This window comes from Trichoderma harzianum (genome assembly GCF_003025095.1).
Source record: "Trichoderma harzianum CBS 226.95 unplaced genomic scaffold M431scaffold_7, whole genome shotgun sequence".
NCBI classification, from domain to species: Eukaryota; Fungi; Ascomycota; class Sordariomycetes; order Hypocreales; family Hypocreaceae; genus Trichoderma; species Trichoderma harzianum.
The window spans coordinates 219,372-230,141 of NW_020209255.1; the positions used below are offsets into that span (position 1 = coordinate 219,372).

The 10,770-nt window shown below is 35.6% G+C and overlaps 3 protein-coding genes across 3 annotated transcripts; all 3 read left to right on the plus strand.

Annotated features, from left to right (window-relative positions):
* The first annotated feature begins 6 nt into the window (after positions 1–6).
* M431DRAFT_531302 (hypothetical protein) lies at positions 7–1,666 on the plus strand. The gene is made up of 2 exons (XM_024920823.1): positions 7–247; positions 313–1,666. The coding sequence occupies exons 1-2, from the start codon at positions 202–204 to the stop codon at positions 1,296–1,298; spliced, it is 1,032 nt and encodes a 343-aa protein (XP_024773266.1). The 5' UTR covers positions 7–201; the 3' UTR covers positions 1,299–1,666.
* Positions 1,667–2,370: 704 nt separating this feature from the next.
* On the plus strand, positions 2,371–4,139 carry M431DRAFT_86552 (hypothetical protein; the record flags this gene model as incomplete). The annotated part of the gene is made up of 5 exons (XM_024923693.1): positions 2,371–2,509; positions 2,566–3,067; positions 3,128–3,393; positions 3,461–3,726; positions 3,786–4,139. 5 exons carry the CDS (start codon positions 2,371–2,373, stop codon positions 4,137–4,139), a joined length of 1,527 nt encoding a protein of 508 aa, XP_024773267.1.
* Positions 4,140–4,581: 442 nt separating this feature from the next.
* On the plus strand, positions 4,582–6,741 carry M431DRAFT_116839 (hypothetical protein; the record flags this gene model as incomplete). The annotated part of the gene is made up of 9 exons (XM_024911979.1): positions 4,582–4,679; positions 4,745–4,773; positions 4,828–4,977; positions 5,035–5,160; positions 5,214–5,482; positions 5,534–6,224; positions 6,276–6,379; positions 6,445–6,550; positions 6,602–6,741. 9 exons carry the CDS (start codon positions 4,582–4,584, stop codon positions 6,739–6,741), a joined length of 1,713 nt encoding a protein of 570 aa, XP_024773268.1.
* Positions 6,742–10,770: the final 4,029 nt, after the last annotated feature.

Here is a 10,770-nt window from a genome sequence, read left to right on the forward strand (position 1 = left end):
GTACGAGGAACATGTCACAGGTGATGTAGATTTCTTTAATATTGTGCCAAGCCTAGCGCGCAATATATATGCCTCCCCCGCCAATACATACCTATAATACCATCTCTCTCTCTTGGTGTTTTATGCTTTTTCCTTCACGGCCCTGAATAAGCTCACACACACTCTACGGAATCGGGATAAAGGCTCATTGAGATTTGCGTAATGGCGGGTATTGCAATTTTAGGAGCTGGCATTTTTGCTACAGAAGGTAATAAACTGCCTCTGGCTGTTGGCAAGGGTAATAAGCGTACATGACACTAACTCGCTCACCAGAACACCTGCCCGCGCTTGTGCTAAACAAGGCGAACATCAAGGCAGTCTATTCCCGTTCCAAATCTACTGCATCTACACTTGTAGCAGAAGCAAGCAAACTCGGTGTTACTGATCTTGAGCTTTACTCAGAAGACACCTCTGGGCACACGCTCGATGATCTTCTTAAGCGCAGCGATATTGAAGCGGTGATCATTGTCTTACCAATTCTGGTGCAACCGTCAATTGTCAGGCGCTGCTTAGCTGCCGGGAAGCATGTACTTTGCGAAAAGCCAATCGCCAAAGATGTCGCAACTGCTCGCGAATTAATCGAGGACTACAACAAGCTGTACGCAAGCAAAGGACCCATTTTCAACATTGCTGAGCAATTTAGATTTATGCACGAGTTTGAACTTGGTCGAAAATGGATCGTTGAAGAAAAAGCAGTCGGTGATATTACCCAGGCGCACCTCAAAATATGGCGCAATCAACCTCCCGAGGGGAAATGGTACGAAACGCCGTGGCGAAAAGTGCCGGAATATCAGGGCGGCTTCTTACTTGACGGTGGAGTCCATCAAACTGCTATGCTTCGCTACATTTCAGGCCAAGAGGTTGTTGAGACAGCAGGTTTTGCCCGTCAGGTTTTGCCCCATTTACCGCCTCTCGATACTCTCAATGCCGGCATCCTCTTGAGTGGTGGAGGAACTGGGACCATCTCAATGTCGTTTGCATCAACACGACGAGCTTCGGAGCTTACTATTATCGGATCAAAGGGCAGCTTCTTCCTGACTGATGGCCCCGATGGTTTCGTACTGTCTCTGGATCTTGCGACAGGAGAGAGTAGATCAGAGATAATACGGAGTAAAGGGGTGGAACTGGAAATTAAAGCATTCCTAGAGGCTGTTAAAACCGGGAAGTCGCAAAAGAAGGCGGGCCCAGAAGAAGCACTGAACGATCTGGCAATTATAGAGAGCATGTGCTCTGGCGGGGGCAAAGTAGAACTATACTAAGACGAACTCTGTCTTCTTCGTTTTGGTGGGAATTTACAGATAAACTATTGACTGTTGTGTAATACAATAGAGCTAAGATGTAATACGCATGTATTTATTCGAAATGGATGAACTGTTGACAACGAATCTGAGGGGTGTCCACCGAAACAGCAAATAGAGAAAAGGCAGTGGGTATAACTCTACCTCCAGACAAACACTAAACAATTGATATGATGGTTTATCCATACACACACATAGAGATATAGGTACTTTAAAAAGGATGGGAATGTCTCCGCTCGTCAACACACCACTCAAGGTTCCAGTCAAACCTCATGGAGGGGTAACGGAGCTATGTTTCCCGAGGGAAGCACCGCTCCTGTGCAGTTGACAAATTATATAGGCAATTTATATGTTTCTATATATGTAAGCTACAATTTAAGTTGATGATGGTGAACGGCTAATAAATGTTGCATGAATCGTAGACTGACGTACTGCTTGTATATGTAGGTAACATATGCGGTTTGCGTCCTTGGTCTGCCCAAAATGATGGTTTAGCCGATCAGGTGATCGGCAAACAAAGCGGCTGAATGGAGGATTTAGCAAGAGGGGGTTCAATACTCAGAAGTCAAAGCAGTAATGATGCTCGTAGCCACATCGCTTATCTCCAAAACTTGGATATTGCCGAAGCTTCATTCCCAATCTCTCGTGAACAACGTCTGATCGCATGTCCCCGTGAGTGGAGAAAATATGACTATGAAAGTGCGGAGAAGGAGATCTAAAGTATTGCTTCTGGGGAAATGATCTGGATTTCCCGGTAGCAGTTCCTGGGGAAGCCATGCTAAGCTGTGGGGGAGCCATGCATTTCGGGGGCTAGTAGTAAGAGGTGGAACTTGCATATAACTGCATGGCCCCTCTTCACCGAGACGGGCAGATCAATGCCGAATTTCAGCTTAATTTAATGTCATAGGAGGCCTTGACCAGGCTTACTTCCTCCATCATGGATAGCCCAAAGGCAATGAACCAACATGACATTGTTCATGATGTTATTCATGATGAGGACCCGGATCCTATCAAAGTCACGACGCAGAGTTGCATGACAGAGTCACGCATGCAAGCTGCCTTGCTAAGAGAGAACCCTCGCGTATTTCGAAAGAGCTTTTTGAAATTGTACGGATGCATTTTTGTTGGATACTTGTGTTCAGCAACAAATGGATTCGACTCCAACACTTTTGGTGAGTTTACAATGTGATGACAACATCATTGCATCCCTTTGCTAATGCCGCCGTAGGAGGCTTATCGGCTATCCCTCAGTTTACTAAATACTTTGGCATCGACACCCATAATCAAGGCCTTGTTGCAGCTCTATATGTCATAGGCAACATAGCAGGCTCTTTCTTTGCTGGGCCTTGCTCCGACACATATGGCCGCCGTGTAGGCATGGCTATTGGATCGGCCATCTGCGTGGTTGGTGCCATTCTCCAGACTGCTGGTACAAATTTGTCCATGCTCATGGGAGGCCGATTCATTCTAGGCATGGGTGCAGTGCTTGTTCAAACAGCTGGTCCCAGTTATGTCGTGGAAATGTCTTATCCCAAATATCGTGCCCAACTTACCGGTGGTTATCAAGCTTGCTTTTTCCTTGGTACCATAGTGTCAACTTGGCTGGAATATGGATTGAATCATGCCAAAACTACACTTTCGTATCCTTGGAGACTTCCTCTTGCGATCCAGGGTCTACCATCTGTCATTATCTTATGTGCCGTTTGGTTTATCCCTGAAAGCCCCCGATGGTATGCACAGCAACCTTTGTTTCCTATATCTCTATGGAATAATGCTAACAAAGATGATAGGTACGTGGGTCAAGGACGAATAGCTGAAGCTAAAAGTATTCTCATCAAGTATCATGGTGATGGAGACCCAGATGCTCTTGTCGCGAATCTCGAACTACAAGAGATGATCGAAGTCATTGAACTTGATGGTTCCGATAAACGGTGGTGGGATTTTAGGTCGCTATTTAACACCAGAGCAGCACGGTATCGGACCTTTCTCGTTACTTGCATCGCCTGGTTCGGAGAACTCGACTTGCCGCCGACGAGTTATTACTTCCCGCTAATGGGTATGTTTTTCCTGATATAATACAGTCATCTGCCAGATCATACTTGGTTCTAACATGAATAATATAGTCAAGACGGTGGGTATCACGGATGTCAATACCCAGCTGCTCTTAAACGCGATCCAAACTCCAGTCATGGCGGCTGCCGCACTCTGTGGACTTAGTGTTGTGCATAAATTTGGTCGCCGCAAACTTCTCATGTTTTCCAGTGCTGGAATGTCGGTGTCCATTGCAATCATAACGGCGTGCACTGCTCTACAGGCGGGGAGACCTGCCGTCGGCGGGACTGGCATCGCCTTTCTGTACATTTTCCTCATCGTTTTCGCTTTTGCCTGGGTATGTCTCCGCTCTCCGAGTTCCCAGAGATGTCGCTAACTATTTCTGCTTTTCGATAGACTCCAATGCAATCGCTCTACCCGGTCGAGGTTCTCTCTTTCAATTCCAGAGCAAAGGGCATGGCTTATTTGGCATTTATGAACAATGCCGTCAAGGTCATGAACACGTACGTTCCACCAATTGCCATCGCCAATGCCGGCTGGAGATATTACCTCCTTTACGTCTTTTGGGACGCGTTTGGCGTCGTCGTCATTTATTTCTTCTTCGTTGAAACGAGGGGCTGGAGCTTGGAAGAAATTGAAGACCTGTTCCAAGCAAAGAACCCTGTTAAAGCAAGTCTTGAGAAGAAGAACATTAGCGTCGCACATGATGGAACCATCACACATGTTCAAGATAATGGAAGCGATGCTTGAGAAGGGCAACCGAAGGATCTTTTAATGATTATACGAGTGTTTTTACAAATAATGAGTTCATAACAGTGTCTCCCAGTTAGTTTCTAATGCTAATTCTGATTCATCAATTGCCTCGCAATTTGCGAGTCGGCGGGCACTTCACATGATGCATCGCGTACGAGAATACAATCACAGATACAAAGTGTAAAAATGCACAAAATTGAAGATCGTATTCTCTGGTTAGAATCTCATTTCACAGTCCGACTATTGGATCACGTGGGCCAGTACTAATCTTAGTTTCCATCACCAGCTTCCCCCGCAATTTCTCAGCTGTCTCTCCATGTTACATGCAATTTCTTGGTCATACGTGTTATTAGAATGTACAGCAGCCCATGATTGGTTGTAATCCCTACAATCATGATACAGCATCCTCGACGTTGACCGTCGCCGGGGTGTTGCAATCATGGCGCCAGCGCAAGAGGTTCACAGGCGGGTCAGAACTGGTGAGAATCCCGCCACCTACTTAAGCATATATAAGGGTGCTAATCCCCCTCTAGGCTGGTGAGCTAAATGACAATGCGATAAACATGTCTTCAACGATGCTAATTACAGCTTGCATTGACAAGTATTACATGTCGGAAGCGACATATGAAGTGTTGGTTTATATTGGGCTACAATTGTGCTTGTCGTAATTACTAACACGATCAAGGCGATGAACGGAAACCTCAATGTCGGCACTGCGAAATCAGTCGCCGTGTTTGCGAATATGAGGCTCTCGACAATTCCGCCCTGCGGGAGGACGGCAATGGGCTATTCCAGTTCTCAGCAGATCACGTCTGGCTAGAGACACCGTCGGAGAGTAAGCACTCGTTGTCTGCACCAATCTCGAAGAGTTGTTTGTACTGATTTAAGTCAGTTACGTTTATTCATTCTGTCGATGTCGCCGATGACGACAATGAAGACCAGCCATTGAATGCACCGACGCGTAGACACGCGACCAACCAATCGTCAATCAACAAAATGCTCGATCAACCAACAAATGGTAATGAAGATTGTCTCATCCCATACAATATTGCATGCTAAATAAAACTGCAGAACTATCGCCCAGTATTCATGTACTAGACTCGGGAAGGGACGATATGGTTCCGATCTTAACTCCTGGACCGTCTCGTGAGGCTGCTAACTTTGCGTCGCCTCATTCATTTACTAGCGGCACTAGCATGGAAACCATTGATCCTGTGAAATCACTTATCCTTAGACGGACCTCTGGGTCTGCTATATATACACAAGGTCCAGCTGAGCCGCTTGGAGATCCGCTGATAGCCCGCCTCCTCCATCACTACATCAATAACTTGGCTTGTTGGGTATATACTCCTTTTGATCATCACCATTATATATGTGCTAATCTCGTGCAGCTTGACGTAAATGATCCGCAACGACAATTCGAGACATTTGTACCTTACCTTGCGATGAGTTGTCCCATCTTACTCCACGCCGTCCTCGCATTTTCGGCATGCCATCTCAATCGACTAGACGGATCTTGTGATGAGTTTTATGCTGCTCATTACCATGATCTATGTGTCCAAGGCCTTATACCAGCCTTAGCCGACCCATCTACGACTCTCGATAATGTACTACCAATATCCACCGTTATTCTTAGGATGTATGAGATGATGAGCTATGAAACAGATCACCAAAGACATCTTCGGGGGTGCTCATCTTTATTTACACATAATCGAAAGAACATTGGCTATAGGGCACTCAAAAGGACAGCATTCTGGACCTACTTCCGTGAAGAGATTATGGTTGCTCTTGCAACAGGGAAGCCAACCACCATCGGTCCCCGCAACTGGAAAGTTGACATTACGTGGGGCGGTGATACGGATCACGTTAAAACAGAAAAGATGACTATGTTGACGGCTGAAGTAATAGATTACTGCTTTTCTCGATACCCTGGAAGTCATGATGGCGATGAAAGCAGCTGGGATGAGCTACAGAATGAAGCAAATGCTTGGAAAGACTCATTGCCGGAGTCATTTGATCCTGTATATGTTATAGAAGATGGCGAGGGGTTTCCAGAAATATTGTACCTTTGTACTTGGCATAGTGAGCCATACTCTCGCCGATATGCAGTTTCTTGTGGCTGATATCTTTCAGTTGCGGCGATGCAGTTCTATCACCTAGTAAAGGTGCTTCTCGCCCTACATAATCCACACCGTCCAAGCGGCATTGGGTTTCTACAGTTTGCAAGAGCTGTCGAAGTAAGTTAATTTTCAATCATATCAGCTTAAAATGTTTGCAATTCAAATTGCTTTCTAACACGGAGAAGGGTGAAATACTGAAGCATACAATCCAATTATGCGGCATGACGAAAGCCCTTGGCGATAAATATCCCGGGGCTCTGGTTAACGCCGTGCAGCCTCTGGTTGTTTGTGAGTTCTGTGCCCCAAGTACAAGATTTGTTGCTGATACTAGATAATCAGGTGGTCAAAGTTTAAAGAAGCCGGAGCAGCAAGCTGAATTGGTCCGTATGCTACAGAGAATTGAGCGAGTCACGACGTTGGCGACTGCTGAAGGAATACAGTCATTGCAGGAAGCTTGGAGCTCTCATGGGGATTTATAATTATAGTCTTCAATACTACTTGTCTTAGTGAATCAAATGATATCACTTCGCACCATAGGCAGTGGGTGCGTTTCCAGCTGATCACGCTCTAATACTGGCTTTCGTTTCGAGTTTTATGTTGCTTCATCTGCTGGTGTCCCAAGTCTAGATACTCTATAAACTCTCTAAGAGTCTCTGCCAGATCTTTAGATTGTTACCACACCCTACTTTAGATGTTTGCCTGTTGCCGTTACGCTAATGCGTGGGGTTATGCGGAGAGTCCCGCTTGGGGTTCGCTACATTTGCAAGCGAAAGCCCGGGACGTGATCTTCACAAATAAAATAACCCGTGCCAATCACATCATAGAATATCAATGGGTGCCGAGAGCGGGTAAAAACAACCAGACTTGTGCTCCGATGACGTACTTCAACGCCGGAGAGATACACAGCCTATATGTAGCTCAGCGATATATATACCTGTATATATGCACCTATGTATATACCCTCATATTGCAAGACCACATCTACCGAGTATATCTATATTGCGTAAACGAGTATTATGCGATCCATTGCCATCTAGTAAATGAATACATACCTTACACTGATCTGAGAATAGCAGAGGGTGTTATATTAAAAAAATATTAAGAGCGTATACCTATTCTCTCGTTTTAATCGGGCCTGGTAGAGATTAATAGTATTTATATTTATTTATTTATTTATTTTATTATTAACGTTTATTAAGTAATTTAGTTATATAAGTCTTTATCTAAGTACTAGGATAATAAAAGCTGCTAAGTTTAAATTAGGTATTTACTATATTTTAATATAATAAAGGAAATAAGGAAGTATTAATTTATTTTATATATTTATTTTTATAAAGGGGGGGCTATATAAGCTTATATCTTTTATTAGTTTTTAAAAGTTTTTATATCTTTTATTACTAAGGAAGTATTAAATATAAGTAGTTTTAAAATATACTTCTTTTTTTAATATATTAAAAAGGAAAAGGGCTATTATATAATACTTTATAAAGTACTTTTATATCTTTAGTTTTTTATATTTATAAGTAAACTTAATATTATATTTAAATATTTTATAATATTTTATAAAGTTTTTATATTTAAACTTTTTAACTAATAGTTTATATAAAATTAAGTATAAAAAATATAATTTTAAAAATATAAAAAAGGCTTTATAAAGGTTTTATTTACTAATTTTATAAAATTTTAAATAATTATTATTTTAATTATTATTTTATATTTTTATATATATTTTTTTTTACTTATTTTTTAATAAAAGTAATAGTAAAATAATTTTATAAATAATAAAAGAATTTTAAACTTTTTTTTATTAATTAATTAGCTTTTTTATTTTTTAATATATTTTTATAACCTAAAACTTAAGCTACTTTTATAATAATTTATAAAAGTAATCTTTAAGTAATTTAATATAACTTTATATAAGCTCCTTAAGATAAAGTAAAAGTTAACTTTAGTATTTTATTTAATATTACTAAGTTATTTAAAAAAAGTAGTATTTTTTAAATATTTAAATTTATAAAAGTATATATTTTAATTAACTTTATAATTTTAAAAGTATTTACTACCTTAGTATTATAAACCTTTATATTAGTAAAAGGATTATATATTATAATTTTTTTAAAATTATAATATATAATAGCTTTTTAACTTATATTACCTTATTTATTTTATAAATTATTTAAGTAAATAAAAAAAGTAAACCTAAGGAGGTTATTAAATAATTTTAAGTATTTTTTTATTACCTTTAACTTTAATAAACTTTTAAAGTTTAGGCTTACTTAAACTACTTTATTATTTTTAATAAAAGAAAAAGATTAAATTATTTCTTTTATTAAAGTTATAGTATATTATAAGTAAAAAAAACTTTAAGAAGGAGTTTTTTATTAATATATTTATTAACTAAGTAATTCTTATTTAAATTTATAAAGTAAGCTACTATATAAAGTTTAATTTATATTACTTATACTAATACTAAAGGGATTTTTAATTTTTTATATATAATAAAAAGGTTAATTATTTTTTATATAAGGATAATTACTTTAGCTATTACTTTAAATAAAAGCTTTAAAATTATAATTAACTTTATTAAGTTTATTTTTACTTATTTATTTAGGTTTATTATATTTTATTTACTTTTACTAAGCTAAAAAGCCTTTATTTTATATAAGGCTATAAGGGTAATATAAGCCTTAGCTACTATAGCTATTATATTTAATAAAACCTTTTTTATATTTTATTTAAAAATTTTAAAAAATTAGTTACTTTAAAAACTTTTTTTTTTTATAATTTTAAGGTATTTTTAAAGAAAAACTATAAATTTAAGTATATCCTTAATTAATAAACTAAGTCCTAGGGGGCTATAATTTTTTTTTTAAAGTCTACTTTTTTATTATATATTTAAGTTTTAATTTTATAAAAATATATAAATTTAGCCTTATTTAAGTTAAAAAAGACTATATTTCTATTACTTTAATTTAAGGTATTTTTTAATTTTTATTAAAGTTTTTAAGTAGTTTTTTTAGTATTAACTTTTATTATTATAATATTAATATTATTTATATATTTAAAATAGGTATTAAAGTTATTAAACTCTAGGTTAAAGGAGAAATAAAATATAAAAATAATAAAAGAAATAAAGGACCTTTATAAAGTTTTATATTTTAGCTTTATTTTTAAAAAGGTAGTCCTATAGCTATTTTAAATAAAAATTTTATAATTACTTATAAAAAAGTTAATTTATTTTATAAAAAAGAGGGGTTATTTTTATTCCTTAAGTTTATATATTAAGTAATTATATATAATAATATTAAATATATTAAAAATATTAAGTATAAAAAAGAAAATAATAAAACCTTAGGCTAAGGTAACTTTAGTATTATATAATAAATAAATAATTAAGTTTATTATAAACTTTTTTAAAAAAGCTTTAAAATATTATTTTAATAATATTTTATATTTTATTATTAAAAAAGAAACTTTTTTAATTAAAAGTTTTTTAAAGCCTTTACTTATATAAAAAAGTAAGGAAATAGATTTATAACTTTTATATATAATATATACTTTCTTTAGCTTTTTAAATTTAAGGATAATAATAATTTTTATATTTTAAAAAAAAAGTAAATAATATTTTATTATTAAGTATTTATAAAAAAAGTTAATTATATATTTATTAATAATAAACTAAGTAAATTATAAAAAAGTAATTAATATATTATTTACGCTAAGTATAGTATTTCCTAACTTTATTATAGCTTTTTTAACTTTTAACTTTAATATTATTTAATTTTAGTAAATATTTTTATTAATAAAAAGGTTTTTTTTTTATAAATTTAAAATATTTTCCTTTATTATTTTATATTTAAAAAGTTTATTTTTAAGAAAAGTTACTTTTTTTATAAAATTTAAAATATTTTTATTTTTATTTACTAAAAAAGGTAGTTAAAAATAATCTATTCCCTTATACTACTTAACTACTAACTAAATATTTTTAATAATATTAACTTCTATTATAATTTTATTTTAGTAAACTTATTTACTATAGTATATAATATTTTTAAAGGTTTTATAAACTTTTTTATAAATAAAAAAATTATTTACTACTTTTTTATAAGCTTTATAAACTACTTTATATTTCTTTAATTACTATAGTATATTATAATTATTTTAATATTTAATTTTACTAATTACTTTTATAATTTATTTAAAAAGGTTTTATAAAACCTTAGTATATTTATTTAGGTTAGTTTTTAATAATATAATTATTAGTCTATAGCTATAGCTATAGCTATAAGAAAACAAAGCTTATAGCGGTTATTACAGTAGTCTTTACATCCCTATAGCTAGCCTATAGCACTAGCTATCACTAATATCCCCTATAACCCCCTATAACCTTTACAATCAGCTATACTTGATACTTGATCCTTCAACCTACCCTATAGCTTATAAGCTATTGCCTAATTAGGACTAGCTTATAGACCTTCTAAATAGCTATTGCTTAATTAGGCATAGTG